The sequence below is a fragment of the Chrysemys picta genome, chromosome 6, assembly GCF_011386835.1.
Source record: "Chrysemys picta bellii isolate R12L10 chromosome 6, ASM1138683v2, whole genome shotgun sequence".
NCBI classification, from domain to species: domain Eukaryota; kingdom Metazoa; phylum Chordata; order Testudines; family Emydidae; genus Chrysemys; species Chrysemys picta.
Genome location: NC_088796.1, coordinates 42,290,666 through 42,317,194, shown reverse-complemented (window position 1 = coordinate 42,317,194; position 26,529 = coordinate 42,290,666). Strand labels below are relative to the sequence as shown.

Genomic DNA, 26,529 nt, shown 5'->3' with positions numbered 1-26,529 from the left:
ATCCTGACATTTGAGAGTTTTATCGTGAGATCATGAGTCAGACTTAATTCTACTTAGAAATCGCGTCTCTTGCGATTAATTCATGAGAGTTGGTGTGTCTGGTAGCAGATCCACACTTTACAGATGAGAAAACTGAGGCACAGTGGTTACCTAACCAGCCCCAGCTCACACGGCATGTCAGCGGCAGAGCTAGGGAGAGCACCCAGAGAAACTGAATCCTAATCCCCCTCTCTAACCACTAGACGAGTGATTCTCAAACTTTTGTACTGGTGACCCCTTTCACACAACAAGCCTCTGAGTGCGACCCCCCCCCCTTATAAATTAAAAACACTTTTTTATATATTTAACACCATTATAAATGCTGGAGGCAAAGCAGGGTTTGGGATGGAGGCTGACAGTTCGCGACCCCCCACATAATAACCTTACGACCCCCTGAAGGGTCCCGACCCCCAGTTTGAGAACCCCTGCACTAGACCATGCTTCTCCACGCAAAATACTTGATTAATCTGTTCCAAAAAGTAACTAAACTGGCTTGGTAATAAGAAAAAACAAACGGAAACGAGCATGAGCCATCGAATCGCATGTAAACGCAGCGTAGGACGAAGCTGCATTTAGTAATGGGCGAAAAAGGGATTAAAGAAACCTAATGACTATCTTTTCATGCTCAATTTTTATTTCAGTTGTATGCAACTGCATAAGTATAAATATTTTTGTTCAGTATACAACAATTATGACATCCATAGGGAGTTTCTTAAAGAAAATAAGACTGCAAACACTTTATTGCACAGACCCTAACAAACAGGTTTTGTAAGCTGATAAATCTACAGCAGGAAGTCTACAAAGGAGCACGTCATAATCAACAATCACACAAAGATAGACCATCAAGTACAGGTGAAAGGATCTCTAACAGCTCACGGGTAAGGTAAACACCAACAAACAGGTACTACATGAACACGAGCTTAAGCACTGTTATGCTTCCAAAATGCAAAAAAACAAAAACGAACAAAAAAAAAATCAAACCCCCAAACAAACAAAAAACCAACAACCCTTATTTGGCAGAAGTGATAATGCACTATACAAAATATACATAAAAGATACATTTGTAAACAAATAGCTAGATATGTTTTAAAGGAAACAAGAGGACAGTTTAAAAATGCAAAAGACTGTAAGCTAGGAAATACCTCCCAGCCAGAAATGTCATGATACCTAAGTGCATTAGTGTTTGGTTAGAACAACTGCCAAAGCACAGATATATACTGTTAATGCTGAAACCATTTTCTCTTCAAAACTTTTCAAAACTATTTTCTCCAATTGTTGTATCATGTGAGCGCATAGAAAAAGAAATTAATATAATAGCGCAATGTGAAAAATTAGGAGGACTTGTTGGCAATTTTATCTTTTAATCACAGACTCACTGAAATGAATCTAAACCCAACTAAGCAGTGGGGGGAAAAATTAGCATACTACTAGGTGCCTTACAAATCTCCATGCCAAAATTACATTGTGCTTTGAAGAAAAATGGTATAGTTCTAGAAACAAAGAAATTCCAGAGGAAATTGATAGTACATTGGATCTTATATGGATATTTATAACACAAATAAGCAAAAATACCATCTTATTGATACCAATAATTTAAAAATACTCATTTGTGTGGATATTTCTGTAGTGCTCCTGTACATGTTTCAAACTTTACCTTTTGTCCTTCAAAACAAACCAAATACCTCCACACTAAAACAATCAGACAAATTCAACATGTTCCACAGTATACAAAATTTAAATAAGGCTTAGCAAAAGTAATAAGGACAGTCACATTCTAGCACCAAATAGCTCCAACAGGTCCCTTTGTTACAAAAATGCTGCTTTTTTAAATTACAGTATTTACTTTTTTTTTTTTTTTTTTGCATACAAATAAAGAGATCATGTTATGAAATGCCAGGAGCTACTCAATGCATTTAGAAATGAATGTGAAACCCAGGGATTACTTGCTAAAAACAGCAAGTTTGCTCTACAACATAAGGCCCCAGCTATGTATTAAAAGGTATCAGATGTCCTGATCTTTTCTGAAGATATGATACTGAAATCACTTTTTTCCTTTTTACCAGACTTGTCATATAAAAAGAGAAAAAAGCTAAACTGCATGAAGCTAGTTACTCTAACCTACATACCATGATAATTGATATTCTTTAAATTCATTAAAAAACAGGGATGGGAATAGTACTGCTAGTCATTTGCTTCTACTTGTGCCTCACCTCTATAAAGGCCTGAATTTAAAATAGCTAAAAGGGAACCAAGACAGGATTGCAGCAGAAACTAAGCACACGTGCTTGCAGTCTCAGCCTTGTCTGAAGTGAAGGTCCCAGGTAGCCTCCCTAAAGACAAGATGAGAACATCTGTTTCACCAGATAATGCTACTCAACTGGGTGTAGTGTTAACGGAGGCTTTTCCCTTCACTGTAACTACACCTATTCTAAATGAGAGGCAGCCTGTGCACTGCGGAGATTCGGTTAGGTCTTACATTCGATCTGGGTGAAGCAGTTAGCCAGATACAGTACTATCAAAATCTATGGTTATTTAAAATATACATAAAAACTTACAATAAGCCACCATATTTTTTCTATTGTTTTTAACACTATCTAGAATTTTTAACAAGTAAAAATGTGGCTTATTTTCTTTCCCTTTAAATCAGACCATATTTGTATTGTTTATCCTAGGTCTGAGTTTCAGTAATTCTGCTTCATATTTGATTATGGCATATAAGTGGCAAAGCAACTATCTTAAAAAAAAAAGGTAATAGTAAACAATGCAATCAGCAGCAACGTATATATGCTACATTCAAAACCAAACACGTCATGAGATATTTACAGGGAAAATCTTTTTCTCAACAACTCTCAACTGTAAAGGTAATTTTATACAAATACTCTATGGTAACAGTTTTACCGGTTACATTTGGGAAGGCATTTTGAAAAAGGTCCTCTCTTTGTACACACTGCCCCCTGCTGGAGTGGCATGAAAGCTTTGCCATGTAAAGATACCACACAGTGCTGGTTTCAGAAGGTAGTCAAGACACATCAACAATTTTCAGCTAAAGTCTAAGTCATATCTGTCAAGTTAATGCTATTGAGAGGACTTTTTGTGAGGACTGCTCCGTGAAGCATCCTTTCCTCGCCTCTGCCGCACTGAGTCTTTATCAGATGAAAGTGCATTAGGACGGTCAGGGGTGGTTACTGACCTGGGTAAATCTTTACCTACATTCTGTTTTTTTGCAGCAGGAGGCTGAGCTTGAATGGGATCTTTTCCCTTTACATCTACAGTGTTGTTAGCAGAAAGAGGTTTTTCTTGATTTCCAGGTTTACTCCCAAGGTTTGAAGCAGGATGAAGGGCTTCTACTGGGATAGCAGAGCTATGCAAGGTCAACAGTGAAACGCTCTTAGTGATTTCTCTTTTGCCATCCCCTGTAGAAGAGGTGGCTTGCTTTTTCAGTTCCTTGCAGCTGGTGACAGGAAGCTCTGATGAGCCTGTTTTAACCTTGGTTGAAGACACATCATTGTTTGCTGAAGACAAACGAGATGCTTCTTGCCTACATTCAGGGAAGTTGGGTGGACAATTCAGCTGCTTTGATGGAGTTACAGCTGAATGACATGAACTCTGCACAGTGGCAGCTGATAAAAGCTTTGCTGTAATCTGCTTGTTCGCATCTGTTAACTGTTTTTGACTAACTTGTGCCTTCCCTTTTGAATCTGGAGAGCCTTTGCTAACTATGGCTGCCTTTTCTGCTACTTTCCCCTGGTCACAGTTAAGGAAAAGGCTGGGCTCCAATTTCCCATTGTCATTCTGAACATAAAGTGCTTCAGTGCATTTTTGTCCTTCAGGTCTTTTGTCTGCAGTGATGGCCTGATTACTTGGGCCCTTGTCTGCCAGTTTGTTCAATAAGAGACAGTCTTTCACAGTGGAAAACTTTGGAGGCATGTTTTGCTTTTCACTTACATAGAGTTGCTTTTGACCAGCAGCCTCACTGAAGCCTGCTGTTTCCTGACTTAGAAAATGCTTGGAGTTTTCTGGGCCTGCTGGTGCCGGGTCATTACAAGAGGATTTAGGTTTGGTTTCAGGAATGCTGCTATTGATTTGGATTGAAGGTGCTGACTCGCGTTCCAGACCCAGAGGCTTTTCTACCTGAATGTACTCATTGTTTAGTTTTCTCTGAGAAATTGGAACAAAAGAAAGAGAATCTTGCACACTTTTATTGGCATGTTTCCCATCTTTCTGAGAGCCAGCTGAGGGCTGAATAACTGTTTCTTTTTCTTTTATGTTTGCAGTGCACTGCTTTTGTGCAAATGTGAATTTGTCAGAGTGCTTAGATTTAGAGGAACAAGTTTCATTTATTTGCCTGGATTTATTATTACTGCTTTCCATGTAGGCTGAACCAGCTTTGACTTGCTCTTGAACACCTAAATGCACAGGAGCATCTATTACACAGTTTCTGTTTACAATCTCTCTCTCAGAAGGGGAACCTGAAGAGCTAAATTGCTGCCTAATAATCACGTTGGGTAGCTCTCTCTCTGTAGTCTGAAGCTGTATATTGCTAGACTGTTTCTGATCTTTCTTTCTCAAATCTTTGGAGTTGTCCTTCTGAACAGAGGAACACACAAGTGATTTCTCACTTTTAGTATTAGATTCTACTGATTGTTGTACAGGCCTTTTGGGCAAAGACATTTCACTCTTTGAGTCCATCATCTCCCTCTTGTTCATGTCCCTCTCTACAGAAGAACCAGCAGGGACAATGTCATCTTTGGCAAATTGTTTTGGTAGATCTTTGCCATCTTTAGACTCCACCTTAGAGCCTGCTGTCTGCACTCTCGCTGTTCTATGTGTTTGAAGGGGAATGGCAAAGTCAGCAGAGTTTCTCTGAATGGTTTTGGAGTTGCTTGTTTTAAAAGCATCTGGGATAGATTTCTTCATAAATGAATTTCTGATCCCCTCGGCCTTCGCAGGGAAAGATTCGTAATTTCTTTGTGTTTCTGGGTACTTGACAGGCAACTCCTTTTGGGTTTGCCTCTCTTTTCCTGCAGTTTTTTCAGGGTTGCCTTGGGCTGTGGAAGATGTGGCAGATGCCAGGGCAGTGTGGAGACACTGATTTTGGACAGTGTGTAATTTTGCTTCAGTCGCCTGGTCCTTCTGTTCTGAATGGGAATTCTCTCTCTTTTGATCAACTTCCCTGACAGAAATGTTGCATGTAGCACCTGGACTGGAAATCTTTTTTCCTGTTTCTAGTTCTGTGGTCATGGGGGTTGCTGGTGCATTTTGAAAATTCTTGCTTGACTGTGAAAATTGGGGCTCTAGTAGATTAGTTTTACTAGACTTTGAATGGGGTGACAACACCTCTTTCTGACAGGATGTCTCCTCCTTTACACCATTGCATTGAGATGCCAGAGGCATGGAAGAGCCCACATCATTGCTGGTGTTTTGACTTTCTGGTAGCAGGCATGAAGGCAGTTCTGTCTTTGAAGCCTGTGGCCCAGACAGTAAGGCAATGTCTAAAGTGCCTTCAATTGGTTTCAAACAAGAAACCGATCTCCCTTCTAGTTTATACTCCGATGGACTTTTTCTGACAGGAGACTCAGTAGAAATCAGGGTTGATTTTTCCACACCAGTTTCCACTCGACCATTCAAGGCTTTGAGAGGAACAAAAGAAACTGAGCTAATCTGAGCAGCATGTGCACTACTGATAAATGCTCTGCTATCAGCAACTGTAGCGGAATCCTGCTGTATATTGATGGGTCTGACTGTATTAAGCTGAAGGCATTCATGAACATTTGATGTCAGTTTGGGCTTTAACACTGGACAGAGACTGTCATCTTTTTCTTCAAAGGACATTTTCTTTCTGAGATAATCAATATTTGCAAGCTTACCATCTAGTCTTTCAAATTTGACAAATTCTTTGGTTGGTGCATTTTTATCTGTGTTTTCTCCCTTTCCATTTAGCAGCCTGTCAGATGAGTGAGGTAGCACATCTTGCAATGTACATGGAGGGGAAATTCTTTTGAAGTCATAAGAGAGATGACTGAGTTCATTAAGAGGAGGCCCATGACATGGCATGTGTGTATCTAAGGGAACACAGTCATTTGGTCTCATGTTTGCATTCTTGTGAAGGGTGTCTTTGAGTATGCCACCTACTGACGGAGTCTCCAGAGCAGTAATTTTAGTTTCAAAGTGATTTGATCTTTCCAAAGCCTTCTGAAATGATTTTTTGTCTCTTTCTTCCAGTCTTAAGGTAGCAGGATTTTCTGATTCATCACTAGGCTCATGTATAGTGCTTGCTTTCTGCAGACAATCTTGTTTCTCAGCAAGATCTTGCTTTTTCATAACTATCTTGATCTTTAATTTCTCCCGATCCAGCTCATCAACAGACTCTTGCCTACCCAACTTTCTGCAGACAGGGCGTTTCAGGCAGCCTTGCTCTGCAGGCCTGACTCGGGTGAGTGATGGCACATCACACACATTCTCCTCCAGGCTCTGAAGAGTTACTTCTCTTTGGGACAATTCCCTATTCACCTCTTCTTGAGTCACTTCCAGGCTGTGTTTGCGTGAACATAAGTGTTTCTTGTCACAACCATAAGAAGGTGCAAGTTTCTCTTCAGACTGGACCCTCTTTAGCAGTGGAGACCTGGGTGGCTCGGCACTCTTTGGCCTCACTATATGTCTTACAATAGTTGGAGGGGAGTGCATCTTGCTAGGGAATGCCTGAGCAATTTTTGAATTTCCAATTGAATGCCCCAGTAAAGGTGATGGAGATCGTTGAGGGGATGGTGGCTGGGGTGTTGGAGAAGGTGTTCGTGCCAAAGGGGAGAGAGGAATGCTGCCAGCTGACTTGCGTCTTCCTGACCGGTATCTTTGTCCGCCAAGCTTTGGACCCAACCCGTGAAGAGTGCTGGGTCTTATGTGACCTGAGCCAGCTGGAGAATTGGGTGCACTTGAGCTAGGGGAGCTGCTCTGGGAGGAATTGGTACCTAAAAAAGAAAAATATAAAACTAGAAAATTGCTTCAGCTCTTGTCTCTAATAACTAACGCGGACGCAGCACACAAAAAATGTACTGATAAGCATTTGTTCTACCTGCCAAAGCATTCCATGGTTTGGTAAGCTGCAAGTTACTGGACTGTAAAATAACATCAATCTTATAAATGCTCAAATAAATTTGTTAGTCTCTAAGGTGCCACAAGTACTCCTGTACTTTTTGCGGATACAGACTAACATGGCTGCTACTCTGAAACCTCTTATAAGCATGTTTTTTCCCTTACATTTAAATTAGCAATTATTTTCCCACAGGAGTTAGAAGCTAATATTTTCTGCCATTTCAAAGAAAAGTTCCAAGCTTTCAGATGGTTTACACCTTCAGCAATGGTAGGGTTACCATATGTCCGTTTTTTCCCGGACATGTCCGGCTTTTCGGCAATCAAACTCCCATCCGGGGGGAATTGCCAAAAAGCCGAACATGTCCGGGAAAATGCCGGCCGGGCACTTCCCCTCCCGCGCTGCTCTGCTCCTCCCCTGACTCTTCGGCTCTGTTTAAGAGCCGAGCTGCCCGAGCGCTACCGGCTTCAGGCAGCCCCTTTGCCTCCGGGCACTTCCCCTCCCGGGCTCCGGTGGCACAGGGTCCGGAGGCATGGGGGCTGCCCGAAGCTGGTAGTGTTCGGGCAGCTCGGCTCTTAAACAGAGCCGAAGAGTCAGGGGAGGAGCAGAGCCTCTGGCCGCAGCGGCTCTGCTCCTCCCGACTCTTCGGCTCTGTTTAAGAGCCGAGCGCTATGGGCTTTGGGCAGCTCCCATACCTCCGGACCCTGCGCCGCCGGAGCCCGGGAGGGGAAGTGCCCGAAGCCCAAGCGCTACTGGCTTCATGGTTTGCCGGGCAGCCTCCAGACCCTGCGCCCCTGGCTGGGCGCTTCCCCTCCCGGGCTCCAGCTGTGCTGGGGAAGCGCCGGCCGGGGGCTGCTCGGCAAACCGTGAAGCCGGTAGCGCTCGGGCAGCCCTTTTCGCGTGGCTGGGAGTGGGAGGGAGGAGGGGGCGGAGTTAGGGTGGGGAAGGGGCGGAGTTGGTGCGGGGCTGGGAAATGGGCGGGGCCAGGGCCCCGTGGAGGGTCCTCTTTTTTTATTTGTTAAATATGGTAACCCTAAGCAATGGATATTAAGCAACAACATTCATTTTTATAGCTGCTAAAATCATGAGAACACTAAAATGGGGCTGGAGCAAGTGAAACAATCTAGAAATCAGAATGATGTGACATGTAAAGTCTACTGTATCTCTACACCCACCCAGCTTTCCAATGGTAATCCACATTTATTATACCCCACACACTGGTCCCATGATCTAGCAATGCTTTTTCCAATGTAATTTTCATTCCTTTACTCGTAATATTCTCTCAACTAGTTTTAATTTGTCCGTAGGTAGTTTCTATAGATGATTTATTCATTCATTAAGTTTTATTTTCTATTAATTTTAGATTTTAAAAAACCGAACAATAATAAAATTTTGGAGACAAACCTAGCACACAGTTTCCTTTTAAATTCTTCTGTGCCATACTAAAATCTTTGATTTAGTATCATGGTTTTTCTTAATCCAAATGAAATCAAACTATTCAAAGTGTCTTGGATTTCACATAGGTGAGCTATTCTCATTGGAAATCAGTACAGACTAAGCTTCATGAAGGTGGCACATATTTCCATCTCCCTAACAACTCACCGGATGGGAAATCAGGAGTGGAGCGGTAGCTTGGGGTAGGAGACCTGGGAGACAAGCTGTGAGTTGGGGAGCCAGGCAAGCTCTCTCCTGATGAAAGGGATCGGTTCAGGCAGGAGAAACTTCGGCTCGTGTGAAGAAGGGGAGAGGGCTGCTTGGCTAGCTTTTTGAAGAGAGACCTCCTCCTAGCATGAGAATGGGAGAGAATTCATCAGGAGAGACGCTGCACAAATCATCATCCCAGCTCTCAATGCTGGCTTTTAATAACATCCCTGTTACCTCCCCAAAAGTGAATTGTACAAAATTGTAGAACTGCTAAGGCTTTAGAAAACAGGATGAATTGCAGACAAATGGGATAAAAACATGACCACAATCTATCATCTCTAAAAATTACTCACTACACTTCCAGAGAAAGTTTGAGTTACATATAAATGAGTGTAAAATCTGGTACATTATTCCTTTGTTTCCTCAGTTTAAGACCATACCAAAATGTATGGAATTGTTTAGTGCCAGTGTGGGGGGGGCAAGGGTCCCCCCTCTTCAGATCCTTACACTGTCTTCCTATGTCCCCCACTTGGCTGACGCCCAAGGGGGTTCTTGGAGCAAACAAAAGTTCTCTCCCCTCTTTCCTCCCTTATGGGAGAGGGGAGTCCATGGGAAAATAAAGGGAGGTGAGGGTGACCTGGAACTCAGGCAGGATGAAGCCACTTTCAATAGTGCTCTCTCAACCATTGTGTCATTGTCTGGGGTCTCACCCCCATGGAGTAGCTCTCCGTTCTAAATCATTGACGGTGCGTCTCCTTGGAAATACCCATGTAGTCCAAAATGGTGGCCTTTACTTGTTTGTAGTCTATTTCCCTCTCCAAGTCCAGATTACAAAAGGTTGCCTGGGCCAGACCCATCTAGTATGGGGCCAGGATCAGAGCCCATTGTTCTGGGGGGCCACTGGGCTGCTAGCACCACCCTCTAGAATATAACTAGGAAGGCTTCAGGGTCATCGTCCGGCTCCATCTTGGTTATCTTCACTGGTTCTGGCAGGGGAACACCCTTGCATGGCTTGCTGGGACTCCCTGGGGGCATAGAGATGGCACCATCTGCTGCATCATCTCCTTTTGATACTGCTGTTGCTGGGCCAGCAGTTTCCTCAGCAGCTGCTGCTGTTGTGTGGTCTGAGTTTTCTGCTGGGTGTCCCCCTGCTGCAGCAACTGCTGTTGGAATTGCTGTTGCTGGGCAGCTTGCTGCATCTCTTACCACTTATACCACCGCTCCAGTTCCATCTTGCATGGAGCAGCTGAGCGCTATCTCCTCTCAGGCTTTTTTAAAACCCCTTGTATCAGGTGTGGTTAGGACTGCATTCTCCACAATTTGTGTGGGGCAGGAATCCCAGCCCCCTCGTCAGGTCCTTATACTGTCTTCCTCTCCCTTCTACCCCACACCCCACCCCGGCAGATGCCCAAAGGAGTTCTTGGAGCAAACAAACAAAAGAAAAGTCCTCTCCCCTCTTTTCTCCCTTATGGGTGAAGGGAGTCCATGGGAGGTAAGGGTGACCTGGAACTCAGGCAGTCCTCCTGGATCAGCTCTTTGGGCTTACTCCAAATGGGGTCTCCTTCCAGCACCTCCTCATGGGTGCATTGCTCTGAGGCTGGGTCTTGTAGATTTGGAAGAGGTGAGGCTTGTTGCTGTCCACCTCTCGGCAAGCCTGTCTCTGCTATCTGAGACAGGGCAGCCCTCTTCCTGTTGACCACCCTTTCCTGTGGCAGATTTTCCCTTTGAAGCTCTACTCCCACCCACCCACCCACTCACCCCCGCCCCAGGTGGAAGAGGCCTTGCAGGAGCATCTCATTGGTACTGAACAGGCCCAGAGGAGTTTGCTAGTCTCCTCTCTGCTAGTATGAGGGCATGTCCTGTCACAGCCAGCAGTATGTTTGGAGCTGTAAAAGATACACAACAAGACAACTCTAGTCTCAAAGAGGTTATTTAAAACAAAGATGCACTGGAAGACCCAAAAGAGGTGGCAACCGCAGTTATTCACTCTCTCATTTCTATTTCTGTTTTTGTGCCTTGCAGCAACACTGCATCTTCAGGAGGGTTTTAAATAAGGATAGAGTGGGGGGCATCCTTGCACAATAGGATGGGGAGGATGTTTCATGAGCATGGGATACCATGGATGAAGGTAAAAAGATGGGTGTGGGAGGTGGAAGAGAAAGTAATGGTGTAACAGGATGTTTTTTAGATGTGGTTATACATACATAACCACATGCCTACACACATATGCAAAAGCAATATATTTATCATAAAACAAAACTACCACTCACCTTTCTAGGCTCTCTTTCTTTTTGGTTTTCTTACTGCGTCTAACCATTCGGCTCTTGTAGCTATTCCTCCTGGCCGGGCCTGTTTTGATTGAAGTGTTCTCGAAGGGGGTTGTAGTAATTGACACTTTGTTTCCACTCTAACAAAATGATTAGAATGTTTCGGAGTGAGTAATACAGAACCACTTTCCTATCAATTGGAAGTTCCATTACACTGCAAATGCAGGAAAACACAACTCCAACTTGGGAGTAGGAGCTGACAACATATGCAAGCACTCTATATACTTCTGAATCAATCATGTTGTAGGGACTAGTCACCAGGAACCAAAATACACACAAATTGGCAGGTTACCGTATTCACCACTTACACATTTAAATCAGGTGCCTGCTATTAAACATGAGCACAGACAATTCTCAGTCAAGTTTTTGTGAAGGTGGTCACACTGTGAGGGACTCAGTTTATAAATGTTCTTCATGCCCAGCAGGGCTGGCTCCAGGCACCAGCTTGGCAAGCAGGTGCTTGGGGCGGCCACTTCGGGAGGGGCGGCCTGTCCAGCTATTCGGCGGCAATTCGGCGGACGGTCCCTCACTCCCGCTTGGAGTGAAGGACCTCCCGCCGAATTGCCGCCGCAGATCGCGATCGCGGCTTTTTTTTTTTTTTTTTTGGCTGCTTGGCGGCCAAAACCCTGGAACTGGTCCTGATGTCCAGACCCATAATTTTCAGGCCTAGTGTAGATTTTTAATTATTTTAATTAGTTAGAAGGATACCATGGGTTGGCCAAAATTGCAAATTGTGGAAGAATTTAATTAAAATTTTGTAGATTCCCCCAGGGCCGGCTCCAGGCACCAGCTTAACAAGCAGGTGCTTGGAGCAGCCAAGGGAGAGGGGCGGCACCTGCGGCAATTCGGGAGCGGCAGGTCCCTCACTCCCGGTAGAAGCGAAGGACCTGCTGCCGAACTGCCGCCACCGATTGTGGCTCCCCCCCCCTTCCCCCAATTGCGGCTTTTTTTTTTTTTTTTTTTTGCTTGGGGCGGCAGAAATGCTGGAGCCGGCCCTGGATACCCCTCTCACACCCATTTTCCCACTACAAGAATACAGCAGTCTTCATATCTTGAATGAACTACTTCAGTGAACACTCACTCTCTCTCAAGAAACCAATCATTGCAACTGTGAAGTGGAGCTGGAGAACCCACTTCTATGCAAGCCCCAAATGAGAAGTAGCAAAGACATGTATACGTGTTTGTTGTTTACACAAGTGATGACTTACTTATTTTAAGCTAAAAGCTTCTTAGAATTGTTTAATTGAAATGCCATGGGCTGTCCCATAGTTCCATTCGCATATAAGCTTGACTGAAAAATAAATAAATACCTATAGTTCTATGTTAATAACAAAACCACTCTACAAGAATAGCATCAGGATAAAGTTTTCCTTTGTAATAAGACTGTGATGATAAATCAAATCAATTAATCCCAGGTCTGTTTTTTGGATGAATTGCATCATCTCATGCTGAATTTACTCTTATGAATATTATAAATACCATCAGCTAATCATTTTTATTTTCCTTTCTGTAATTTCTTATTAGCTTTAAAAATGCTACTTTGGCTAATAAAAACTCAAATTTACATTAATTCTTTAGACAAGGAACACAAGAACAGTGAGAAACCGATTATAGGCAACTGGCTGCCTAAAATTATTTAACCAGCGGGTGTTTTATACCATATCCTTCTCACATAATTTATTAATTTGAGAGTTCCTCTGGTTTCAGAGAGGAGAAAAAATTAATTTCTGAGCAAAATATATATTTTTAACCTTTTTTATTATCTCTATATTCTGTTACGGCAGTGTTGCTTCCTAATCCACTTTTATGACTGACACTTCATTTCGACAGGTGAAGTTGTTCATACAACGCCATGAAATTGTTAATAATGTAGGAAGCAAATGTATTGCTGTCTAAAATAATGCTGACCTACTTTTAGTCTGTGCTGCAAATATTATAGAAGAACTGCAATATAATGAGCTACAGTGAAACAATGTGTAAGAGAATATTGAACTCCAAAAAAATGAACCATGCTGTAAAGCCCCTAAGGAAAAACAAATATAAAATGATCTAATAAGGCAGGTCCTGGTCTGCTCTTGCAGAACCCCAATGGAGCTGTGTACAGGTACACGGGTCTGTCCACATGGATTCATCTGCAGGGTCAGGGCCTTAGAAGCTCAGTTGCCTGGCTACTTTTGAGACCTCTGGAATTTGAGACTTAAAGAACAGGAGAAGATTTTTTTTTTAAATTCTTTTCTTTTGGAATTTTCTCTACCGATTCCATTTTAAAACGGGCACACTCTAAACAAAGTCATCACCTATAGCCTGAAATGCACAAAATAACCCCTGCTATGAATCAAAAGAAAGTGTAATTAAGGACATTAAAAGAACTATGCTTTCCTATGTCTCCACTAAATATTATCTTCACTTTCTGAAGGAGAATGGGATGCTTAATGTGGACATGCCAGTATCCTGAACGTACTCCTAGCTACCTGCTACACCAGTAGCAGTATCAAGCACTAGCACAGAAATGAAAGGCTTCGTTGTGCTTATGGGATTCAGTGGCTTCTTTCCAGATCTATCCAGCTATTTGTTTAGGATCTGTCCAAGCACTAAATAAATTTTCTGATAATAACTAAACTTCGAAGGAAAGGGATATGTAAAGCAGGCAGGTAGGATGTAAAATATGAACTAAGATACGATGCTGGTCTAAAAAAGTAATACTGTACCTTTAACAACAGCTCTATGACTTCAGTGTGAACAAGACCATGAACTGGCTCTCCATTGATATGTGTGATCAGATCCCCAGCCTTTAGGCCTGCTTGATAAGCTGGGCTTCCTTCTTCGACATTCTGAAGGTTAGGGAAAAAGAGAAGAGTTCTTTGAACAAAGCAGGCTCATGGTAATCCGTTTTAATGAATCAATTATTGTCACACAAACTTTTGACTTTCACACAGTAAACTACACTGAAATGGCCTTATGGCTTATTGTGATATCAGAAAAAGGAATTCAGACAGTCCATTCCATCTTTAAGTATTCATTTGTGTCCAAGTTTTACAGCTCACGTTGGTGCAAAACCCACTGAAATCTTTCCCCTGACTTCAATGGGCTTTGGATCAGGCCCACTATTCCTGGCATGAGATGAAAAAAAAAGTGAGTGATTTTGGTATGGACAGTGCAACATCAAAGCACTGACTCCAAATGGTCAGATATAGAAACTTTGTGAAGAGGATGCTGCTGCATCAATACTGTGGCTATTTTCAAAGTTAAATATTGCAGTAATTTAAAATAAAGCCTCAAACTACAAGTGTCATCCAAATTAAAAACTGCTTGCAAAATTGCATTAAAAATCTTTTAGTTAATTAATTTTTTTACAATAAAGAAATCCATTTCCAAGCCAATGAATGAATGGCAATGAATCAAGAGCAACCAATCCTTTGGCCTAGTTCAGTAGTGACCAGAAGAGAATATATAACCCAAGAATAATTATTTATTAAATCAGTTTAATCTTTTTTCCTATTCATAAGATGTCCCATGAACAGGTAATAAAATCCACAGATTAATTCATTCTTCAAAATGATTTGCATACTTCTACAGTAAATATTCTTCTTTAAATTATGCTAATTGTGACTATTATAATCAACTATACAACTTGTGCTTTGACAGACACTTAATTCAACTAGTTATATAAATTAATTACATATGTAATTAACTTATGTAACTAATACATCTTAAGCAACTAACATACACAAATAAATTGCCAACACAGCATAAATTTTGAATTGTATACTGAATTGTCATAAACACAATTCATTTAGCAATTCACACACTGTTGATTCAGTATAGAACTCATCCAGCCAGAGAACAAAATCAATATCATGTGGCTAATGAAACTAACCAACACAGCACCAATTGCAAAATTTATCACTAAATATATAGTTTGAAAATCATTTGAATATTCAAACATTCTAATTAAATGGTGGCCCTTTGCACAAGGACAAATGTCACCCTAAGAAAATAATTTGCCAGATTGCCACCCTTTAAATAATGACTGCATACAAGTGGACACCCTATCTGTGAGATATAATCTAATACTGTTTGAAAAGGCTCATAACTGCAAATATATCAGCTTCAAACTTATGTTTTGAGAGATGTTGAGGAAAATTTTATTCTTACCCAAACAATATGGTGCACGGTGTAGATATCACTGTCACCCACATAGACCCTGATTGCTCGGATGGTGAAGCCATACTTTTTTCCTGAACTGTGAATTAATATAGGTTGATGAGGGGTTGCAGAAGCAATTGAGGAATCCCGGCTAGGGGAGGAATCTCTGGAGGATGAAAGGTCTGAAGAAAGGGAATGTGGGGACATAGGACTTCCCAAAGGAGAAACACCAAACACATCTGGAACAGATGAACTTCCTGTTAGAGCACATTCTGATTTTACACAAACACACACAGATCAAAACAATGACCATTTTAACCTTAGTAAACTGGATGAAGATTTATAGCATAAAAAGCAATTTATTTAATGATGCCTGAATTGTTAAGAACACAAAACTTCACTTTCATGGTCAACATTAAAATGACACTGGGAAGATAAGGTATTTTCAAAATATTTATAAACTCTATATTTTATTAAGTCTTTATAACTCCTCATCAGAAGCTTGAAATGACAATCTACTCTTGGAACAGATTTTTTTCTTCACCACATGCACTATTTTGTTACTCACCTGCTCCTCTAATTCTCAAGGTGTAAACTGTTTTGTTTTTCCAAACAAAGTCTTTGATCAACTTTTCCATTTAAAGAAAAAGCAGTCTCAAATCTATTTCCCAACAAACAGACACAGAAGGAATGCCGTGAACTTTTCTAGTAAATATATCACACAGACTTGTAGGCCCCAAAATAGTGGAACTATCCATTAGCAAAAAAGACAGTTTTCATGTAGCTGAATTTCGGGTAACTCTTCTGATAATCCCAATTTAAATTTTGTAATGAATTATGTAATCAAAACCATTAATTTTCGTTCCTACTTAAAAGGATAACTTGACATTGTCACGGCAAACCACTACTACTTTTGACCTGCTAGTTTAATTAAGGGCACATATTTATGTTTGCTAGTATAGCAATGATGTTTAGGGGTGCACATTTTTGACAACTGTTCTATGCTGACAATAGTCCTAGTGTAGATGTAGTTATACTGGGATAAAAGTGCTTTTGCCGGCATAGATTATTTCGCGCGTGAACTTGTACAACCTTGAAAAACCACCCTTTTGCCAGTATAAGCTGCATCCAAACCAGGAGGATTTTGATTTATAGGTACATTGACAAAAATTTTAAGTACATTATGCCTAAACTCTGCTTACAGTGTTATTTCATAGAGCCATATCCAATTTAAAATAAAAGAAAAGCTTGGTTTAATGCTTTTGAATAGTAACAGATCAACCTGCACCATCTTTGAACTATTAAACCCCTTTTGTGACAGGGGTTACAGCATGTCCAACATACAACTACTGTGCAACTGGATTCAAAGCATTGAGTGCTAACTGGATGTGTAAACTACCTGGTCATCTGCCTCTCAGCCTGCTGTAACATGGGAAACAAAGACAAGTCCATTTTGGACTCAAGAAATCTTGTATTTAGATCATGTTTCACATAGATTATGCACAAGTCACAAAATTTCATACTAATAGATTTATTTCTACCTCCTGGAATCATGAGGGACAGAGCACTGGCAGACAGGGACTTTGTGACTTTTCCAGATATTTTCTTTTTCTCTGTGCTTTCTAATCGCTGACGAGCCATATGAGAAGCAGGTTCACTGGATGGCTTTGAGGAATTATCTGTACTGTCCACACTCTCGTTTCTTCCGTTTATCTGATCTAAGTGCTCTGAAAAACTGCCAACTGTACAAAGAAGAAGGGATAAACACATTGAGGGAAACTGGGGGTCAGGAGGAGGAAAACAATACAATCGCAAGGTGGGAATATGTATTTTAGTCCACAAGTTCACACAATATTAGAGGTAAAATAAAAACAACTGCAAAGAATTACAGGTTTTACAAAGGTTAACAGGGTAAGGTGAAGTAATAGTAGCTGACATGGTTTTACATCATTTACATCATTAAAATGTAAATAAAATCTGCAGCATGTTGGTAGCACAGACAGGTGACACACACTTTCTAGGACTTAACTGTGCACTTATTCTGTATGTAGAATTCCCACTAAGGTCAATGGGAGATTTGAGTGTGCGTTTACTGCAGCATCCAGCCCTATCAGCTCTTCTAACAATAAAAGAAAACACCCCTTGTGAAAGCATTAAAGTACCAAGGAGGATTTCCTTTCTAAGTTTTGGGTGTTTGGGGAGGGGGGTGATTTCTGTGCCCAGTACCACAAACATAATATGGGGAGTATGATAATTGGTCATTTAAGACTCAGAAGCACAATGATGTACTTTGTTATTTATAATAAAATGATACCATCTCAGACACTACTGATTGTGGAAGGAGGAGAACACCACTTAAAATAATAAAAATGGAGAAAAACCTTACACCAGCTGATCTACCTCCAAAGACCTGTTGAAATGTACAGTGATGGATGCAGGAGAGTTCTGTGACCTCACAGGATGGGCACATAGAAAAGCTCAGCCATTTTATTTAAGCGGATAGCAATAAGAACCCAGCAATTTCACAGATCAAAGAACATCCCTGCTGCTGGCACTTTGTAGAGCAAATAAAAAACACATTCTCTAATTTAACTGACATTTGCATACCTTTAAGTTACATACATACATACATACATACATACATACACACACATACAAAACCCCAAGCAAACAGCTTGAATTATGCCTAGTACTGGTCTGTATGTTGCCACCAACCACACACACACAACCTTATTTTAACTTCTATGATCTAGAACTCCTGAACCTGCATTACAAGGAAAAGGAGCTGGTAAACGAAAGTTCATACAAAGTAAGAAAACCTGAGTAGAACAGAGCTGAAGCAGCTAAAGAGAAATATATGGAGGAAAAACTGATTTTCAGCAGTTAAGTAGTAGTAGTAATTTGTTGTGGATAGTTTAATTGCATGTAGAAGGAATTGCATGTAGATTGGAGAGACTCAAGCAGTGAGCTAAGGGAGTGGTGGAGAAGTCTCGGCAGCAGGAATATACAGTACACTCAAGGATTTTGGTGACAAATAGAAGGAGGGAGATAAGTTAGTTAAAGTAGTTAAAGGGGTAGATGGGTGAGAGGGGATCTACTGGCCTTCTCTGTCCCCTGCAGTATAATAAGTTAAGATCCTTACCTGATAGTGTTGAGCTGCTGATGGTACTTGCTGGAGTGGTGACCTCAAGCTCATCTTGAGTAGCCTCCTCATTTAAAGAAGCAGCCTTTTCTTGCTCCTCCCGGGATCCTCCTGTGCAGGTGGTTTCATCTTGATCCCCCTCAGATGATATGGCCAATTTTGGAAGCAAACCTGAACTGTGCCGCAGCCTGGTACTTTCCGTATCAGAGGAGTTGGATGTAGATAGCTGTTGCCTGAATTTAAAACAGCATTTATACAAATCGTATTTAATGATACTTTTTAAGTGAAGACCAATCATAGTGGCTACAAAGCAATCACTAATGGCTGTTAACCTGAATTTGAACTCTCTTTGACAGTTGTTTCTACTTACAGTTCAGAATATTCTGAACTCCAGCTTAAAGATTCCACAGATGGCAACGTCACATTTTTTGTTTTGTCTCCTGTATCTTCCTTTTCTTCACCTTGATTCCGAGTTATTCGATCAATGCTACTAAAAACCTATTACAGAAAAAAACTGTATCATTAACACACATTTGATACAAAGAGATTTTCAGGAAAACACATCTAATGCTGGGCTCTGGATGCACTAAATGCTTATGCAGTGTCCTGGAGTTTAAAAGGACTGAGATGGTTTAGGTTTAAATTCTAGGAGTTTGTGTTCTTGAAATGCTTTTCAATTTTATTTTCTTGGTTCCTCAGCTACAGGGTCATGAATAACATCTTTTAGTTATGAATCTATCAGCTTTCTCTCACCACTTCACTGTGTGAACTCCAAGTTTGCAAACAAAATCCATAAATGCCCTTGGGCTTTTAGGTCATAGGATCAATGCACATTCTTAGATGACTTCTTAACTATAAAGTCAATCAAAAAGAACAACCACCCAAGCTAACGATTCAATGGCCACCAATCTTGGGTGGGAAGCAGAAAAATGAATTGGAATTGACTGCGAAGATGAGAATAAATTACTTGGCTAAAAGATTTAGAAAAAAAAATTCTGGTCATAAAAAGTCAGTTGTTCAGCTGACAAACTGAATACAGAGACTGTCAGCTGTGTGTCATACAGCCTCTAAGCCACAGCTAGAGCTACAAACAATGACATACTGGCAAGTTTTAAGATATCAAGCTACTCTTGTAGGTTCACTCCTTACAAAAAGGATAAAAAACACTCTAAAGAGGAGATTAAGAACTCTGAATCATTCCTCCCTCTTTGAATCGGGTTCATGCTGCTAAATCAGGACAGAGTTCACATACCAGGATAGCAAGACCTGCAATGAGACTACCGCCCCCCACTCCTCCAGTCTAGCATGGTCTCTGTAGTATAGGGGAGTGGTATTATGGAGTGTACATTTATGAAAATATAAACCAGGATGAATGGATTAGAAATGCAAGTTTTCCTTTCCTTCATTGGCTTTGGATTTTAAATATTTTTGGGGAAAAAACACCAGTATCTGAAGAAGGTGCCCAGTAAATATCTATTAATGAAAGCTTTTGAAACTCAATGCTGACTACCATTTAGGATAAAAAGCCCATCATATAAGACATTCGATTCTCTAACCATTTATCGCCTGCTGTTTTTCTTACAAAAAATCTCCAAAGTCTGTCTGCTTTTCAACTGCTAACTTTTGTCTGCGTCCTAATTATCTTTCATTTGACTAGTGCAATCTCCTCTTTGAATTCCCAAGTTTGCCCCCTGTTCAGGCCATCCAAAATGTGCCACAAAAATCTATATAACTCACAAAACAAAAATTGTGGAACAAGATGTTCTAACCAGTCCCAATCAATCATTGGATACCACTTTCTATTACATTCTCTAGAGTTTTAGTGTTTTCACAGATGTCTTATTAAATTTTGATTTGAACCCTACTGGTTTCATCCCAATTAAATTCCACAGGATTAGTCAATAGGGGAATTACGTACCACATACACACATTGCTGGCCCTTTTAAAACCCCACAAAAGTCACTGAGTCTGTATGTAAACAAACATATACAAATACTTTACTTACTTTTGAAAATCTATGTGAACATGAGGAAAACTGCCTTATTTCCAGATTAAAGTCTTCATCATTTGTATCATCCTCTTCTTCAGTTTCCATATGGTGATATTTCTCAGAACGAGCTACAAACAAAGGGAAAAAATGATTGAAACTTATCATGAAGCATCAGACTCCCAGGCTTAATGTTAATTAAAAGGGTAACTTTATTTTTAAAAATAAGTTTTCCTGAAATGTCAGACTGGCAGTCAGATGCTGCAGCTTCCACTGGTTCTAACAAACAGTATTTTCAACCCATGCTGAGGAAAAGTAAAAATCAAAGACAATTATTACGTAAATTCCCCAAAAATTCAAACATATTTTTGTACAATACATACTGTCAAAATAACTTGTGTCATCCTCAGATTCCAGCTGTGGAATGAATTCTGCTTTCTGTCTCAGCAGACTATTCCAGTCTAAGCTACGAAAGAACTGGTGTTGCTTTACTTCATATGCGCCACCTGGGGGAGCCAGAGAAAAACATGTGGGTGATTTCTAAACAAAAATACTTCAGTTAATTCAGAGCTAACTCCTTGGTAAAAGAAAATGCTAATTAGCATGGAGTGATACAATCACCATTTCAGACTGGCATGTCGAAGTCTAGCCAACTAGCTGCATAATCATGGATAAATATACTTCTTCAGCATCTTTTTGTTCAGTGAGATATCTGTGCTACTGTATTGGCATTGCTATTGTTCTGTGAGCATTTCCATCAAAAACTTGTTTTTTAGGAGTTTAATTACTATATATCAAATACATATTAGGCTGAAACCTGAGACTCAGTGTTGTTAGCCAAGATATAAATCTCTTCAATACAAAAGTGTATTTAGCAGCACTTTGGAACAAGTAGAGGATTGTTTTGATTTTAGTATCCATTTATTTTAATAAGGTTCATCATTAAGAATTCTGTTTGATATTTATGGGATGGTAATATGCAGTTTCATTGGAATATCTCTATAATTTAACTTTCTATGGATTAATCTGCCCTTATTATAAAGTGCTTAAAATATTTAAATAAATTAATCTATTTCTGATCAAAAACAGCCATAAAACCTCCATGGATTAAATGGGGTTTGTGCCTTTTCTCATGGTAACCTACTGACCACCATATCATAAAAATGATTTTGAAAACTACCGGTAAATGAAAAAGTGACAGAAAGCTCTTACACAACCTTCTTTACAACAAAGGGTAACTATCAGAAGTGCTGCAACCGGTTAGAGAGTCAAAAGAATCAATCACTTTAGCAATTTTGAAACAAGCACATCAAATTAAAAAATGCAATCTAAAACACACAAGTGAAAAATAACCAGGAATTAATGAGCAACTTTTCTTTTTTCAGTTCATCATTTATTACAGTCTGTAAACTTTTTTGGTTTATGATTTCGTTGAGAATTTGAGCAGTATGATGTGAAATAGTGAAACCTTAGGGAATAATGAAAGTATCATTTTACAGGCTCACCAGCATTAATGCATGCAATGCTGTTAAAACCAAGTAAAATCCTGACACATTTGTTCGATTCGCAGTATTATGCTGTATACTATACAACACAAATCCTGATATTGCTGTACAGTAACATTATGGCAAAGTGTAATATTCTTGCAACCTAGAATATCTTCCTAAGAAAATAACAGACACTATTCTTTTTAAAGTAATTGAAAAGAGGGGTACTAATACTGGGAAATGTTATAGCTGTAGAATTTGGACAACACAGATTACTTTACTATGTTGGTTACCTTTGTCTCATCTAAAATCATCTATCATACCAAGAAAGTTTACAAAAGCTAACAAATCTAGCATACAGTATTTACCTACACATGCTTATAGGCTCAAGAATGGCCTTCAACCGGCATTTTAACCAAATTATGGCTTGTTCTTACTGGCAGAAAAAAAAATTAGGAGAAACAGTTTTTAAAAAGTTTGTCTTGAACGTGTCTTTTTTCTAATATACTGGGGCTTCAAAAGATTCCCCTCCTTCCAGTGTTTTTGGCAGGAGATAGGGCTCTCTAAACAGGATCTAGCAAGCTGACTGTGAAAAACGGGGTCTGCAGGAAGTGTACACAGTGTATGCTTGTTTGAGTCAGGGACGGGGAAGAGAGACAGAAGAAACAACACAACTCCAGCTTGTTGTTAGTTAAGGAAGGGTGTCTGTCTATTTTTAAAAAGAGTGGTGATTTGGATTCTCGATCTGGTTTCTAAAGAGGAAGTTTAGCCCAAAACACTGTTTCATGGAAAGTTAAAAAAAATCTAAAATAAATAAAATAATAAAAACAAAACAGGTCTAATGGCAAGAAACTAGTCCAGATAGTCCAAAAAGGAAAATGCAACAGTGGAAGCTGTTTTTTTTTTTTTTTTTTTAATTGCAATGGCAAGAATACAATGATTTAACTCCAACACTGATCTTGAAGCTATGTGATTATTTTGTGCCACATTTTAGTATTAATACAATGTTCCTCTTATATTTCTGTTATTTTTCCTTCTTTTATGGAAGTGCTTCAGAAAATCTATTCATTTCCTTACAATCTGACCAAGTCACTCCAGTCTCCTGAGTAAATATGCAATTATATATTTTCATGGAGCATTATTCAGCCAGCTAAATATGTATTATATACACAAGGCTGTCATTTGAAATGTGTGGCAGAGCAGTATTTTCCAGTGCCCCATGGGACCCATCACATTGCAGCCGCTGTTTTTGTGAGCTGTTTTTGACACTTTAGAAGTTTTGCTTTAGTTTTTTTAATACCCCTCTGAGCTTCAAAGTGCCTGCCGGATTCCCCTTCTCAGATTCTCAACTCTTAAGAGACTAAGAACAGTTGAAGAAATAAACTAGTAAATAAATTGAGCAGATGTTACATTTGGAGGCACTGACCATTACCGCACGAGAGAGTGTGTGTGTAGGGGTGTGCGTGCGTGTTGGGGGAGGGGACAGAGCCTCTACTAGTGCTCAGTCATAGAATAGCAGCTTTGGCACGAACACTACATGTATTATGAAGGATCAGGCGATAAAGTGACAGGGTCTACAATTAATATATTTAAAAAAACCTTCCACCAAGTGCTGAGCTAGTTCTGGCTCTTCAGACATTTGCTTACAGCAATGCCCTATGTATGGGGTGTACAAAGCAGTGCTGCCTCAGGAGAAGCCCTGGGAGGGAACTGTGATTACCACCTTGCTCCGTGTGATATGGAGGAGAGAAGAGAGTAATTTGATATAGCTCTCTCCTGGATGTTGCATACTGTACGCTAACAAGTGCATTGGAGGTGGGCAAGGGTGGGGGGGAGAGTTGGAACCAAAGTTCTGCTCACTCCCTGCCCACCTATTTGAGGCCATTGGCATGCGGCCTCTCTTCCTGCTCCCACTTCACCTCTCTCCACATCACCACACAAGGTCTGGGGAACTGTAATGTGGCCACAAAGGCACTGCGGATGGATCACCCCACCTGGCTGTGTTAGGGCCGGTCAGAATATTGTCCTTACTATTCAATTAAAAAGGACAGTCCATATTTTAAAATTATCTCTGTAAAAATGCACATCACTGAACATTTTAAAACTCTGGACAATGGACCCAACCTCTGCAATAATTTTGTGACTCCTGCCCCTTCCCCAAACTTACAATTCCCAAAATAAGTCCATATGTAGATGAGCTAACAAACACACACAGATTTTAATATGGACTGCTGCATTATGGGCCTAGGCAGGTCTATCTGCAGTTGACTTCACATATCAGCCTCTTTACCTAGATTGGCTTGGGAGTGGCACTGATTAGAGAGAGAACGCCCACAGCACAGCAGGCAGCAGCTTATCTTCATAGATTCTAAGAGGAGATGGGATCATTGTGGTCATCTAGTCTGACCTCCTGTACAGCCATAAAACTTCCCCAAAATAATTCCTAGAGCAGATCTTTTTAGAAAAATATCCCATCTTGATTTTAAAATTGTCAGTGATGGAGAATTCACCACTGCTCTCCATTTATTTCCTTAACTTCTCATGCTTTTAGTTTTATTCTTTTTCGTACTAAGGCAGTAGCACTGAATAAGAGTAATAAGACAGTTCATGATGCAATCTCAGGCAGTTATTTTTGAGTAATTAGTTCAAGTAGCAATCATATGCTCTGAAGCCGGTGGGGGCTCATTGGCCAGGTCATGGTATTTGTGGCACACAAAGTGGCTCTTGTATGTTGATTCACTGCTCTCTATTTCTGTAATTAAGTTATTTAACAGTCTGCATTTTCACAAGCTTAACAATTCCATGCACTAGACAGATTGTCTTCAAGAGAAGTTTATCTTTTATTTATTGAAACAAGATAAGAGGAGAGGAAACTGCATAAGATGACTGCATAAGATGACAACTGCACTCATATATGTCCCTCTACAGTATTACTGCTCTGAATCAGCAAAAGAGAAACCGAACCAGCAAAACACACTCTTGTGCTAATGAGTTGGCATCATGTTGTACACATGCACAGATGTTTCATGGGCAAAACTAAAAAGCAAACAAAAGCCTCGATATGTTCAACATAGATGGTATTTCTAGCACATGAGCAAAATTTAAAATCCTGTCCCCCTAACCTGTTCCCAGTCTCTCCATAGGGTTTTGTCTGAGCAGTACAGTAATCAGATCCTGGGCATCTGGAGGTGGGGCTTCATCCTTCTCAGGCCAGTTGATCTCATCTAGTATGAAAGAAAGATGTTCGTGAATTTATTTTAGTCCCGTTCCAGTACCATAAAGGATGCTGGGCAGCTTAGTTAAAATGAAACCGACCTTTCCTACACAGCATGTTAGTCAAGTTGTTTTTTGTTACATGTTAATTGCTTTCAAACATAACACAATCTGCACCTATTCTTCAAAGCTCAGATATTTAATCATCATTCATATTATTTGCAACAAAGTGTGATTTAAACAGCTCTTAACAACAAGAGGCAGAAGTGATTATGTTTACAAAATATTTGTGCTTAGCACTGCTATGCTGTTCTTCCCTTGAAAGATTGTTATGGTTTAAATTCCAGTTCTGTTCCTTGGCAACTGCTGATAAGATGGACCCATCTGGCCTAATCCTGCAATCATTGCTCACATCTGTAATCCTCACTCATGCTAATCATTTCACTGAAGTCGTTACTCACGTGAGTAAAGGTTGTATGATTGGCCCTTATGATTTGGCGCACAGGTGCCGGCTTCTAATTTTCCCCAGGGATGCTCAACCCCTGATCAGCCCCAGGCCTTGCCCCAAACTCCACCCCTTCCCCCAAATCCCACCCCACCTCTTCCCACCCCCACCTCACCTCTTTCCGCCCCTTCCCCTGAGCGCTCCTCTCCCTCCCTCCCAGTGCCTCCTGCACACTGCAGAACAGCTGGGGGGAGGAAGGGAGGTTGATCAGCGGGAACTGCCGATGGGCAGGGGTGGGGAGGAGGAAGGGAAGCTTGGCTGCCGGTGGGTGCTAATTTTTTTCCATTTTTTTTCCTGGAGCCCACAGAGTCGGTGCCTATGGTTTACAGAGCTACAAGCCAACGTGGTAGTTTTTTCCTATGTCTCTTCTACTTAAGAGAAAAAAAGCATCAACATACTTCAGTTAACCCTGACTATCACTAAGGTCTTCTGTACTTCATGACAAGATGGACTTAATTTCTGTGGCAAGTCTCCTGGATTCTGCAGCACCCTGGTCACGGCAGACTGGAAATTCTGCCCAACCTTCCTTTAAATTAAAACATGGGAATCTGCAATGACTTCAATATGAAAATGAACACCAAACCCCATAAGGAGGAAGGATGGTCCAGTGGTTAGCACATTAGCCTAGGATATGGGAGACCTGGGTTCAAGGGGCCTGCTCTGCCATAGGCTTCCTATGTGACCTTAGGCAAGTCACTTAGCTTCTCTGTAAAATGAGAAAACAGTACTTTCCTAACTCACAGGGGCAATACATTAAAGCCTCTGAGGTGCTCAGATACAATGGCAATGAGGGCCCATTTTCGTATTTAATTCAATTTATATTTGTGCTGATTTTCCATAGATTTTCAATGTCAGATTTATTTTAATCTACATATGGACTCATTGTATAAGCTGTCAGAGAGAAGCTAGAGATGTTGGCAGCTGGCTAGGGGACAACTGGGACTTGAGGTAC

At 40.6% G+C, this 26,529-nt stretch overlaps 1 protein-coding gene across 17 annotated transcripts in view; it reads right to left on the bottom strand.

Annotated features, from left to right (window-relative positions):
* Positions 1-655: 655 nt before the first annotated feature.
* The window catches only part of MAST4 (microtubule associated serine/threonine kinase family member 4), a 422,044-nt gene continuing 396,170 nt past the window's right edge, over positions 656-26,529 (bottom strand). For 15 of the 17 annotated variants that reach the window (XM_065599050.1, XM_065599051.1, XM_008170656.4 and 12 more), the window contains 11 exons: positions 24,982-25,083; positions 20,756-20,878; positions 20,391-20,503; positions 18,756-18,883; positions 18,386-18,618; positions 16,785-16,985; positions 15,253-15,482; positions 13,806-13,928; positions 11,041-11,177; positions 8,729-8,910; positions 656-7,004 (listed from right to left, as the gene is read on the bottom strand). In XM_065599050.1, coding sequence (XP_065455122.1) covers positions 3,115-7,004; positions 8,729-8,910; positions 11,041-11,177; positions 13,806-13,928; positions 15,253-15,482; positions 16,785-16,985; positions 18,386-18,618; positions 18,756-18,883; positions 20,391-20,503; positions 20,756-20,878; positions 24,982-25,083 — 5,462 coding nt within the window. In that variant the 3' untranslated portion in view covers positions 656-3,114. The remainder of the gene's footprint in view (positions 7,005-8,728; positions 8,911-11,040; positions 11,178-13,805; positions 13,929-15,252; positions 15,483-16,784; positions 16,986-18,385; positions 18,619-18,755; positions 18,884-20,390; positions 20,504-20,755; positions 20,879-24,981; positions 25,084-26,529) is intronic. The other 2 variants (XM_042841755.2, XM_008170658.4) reach the window with 1 other exon arrangement.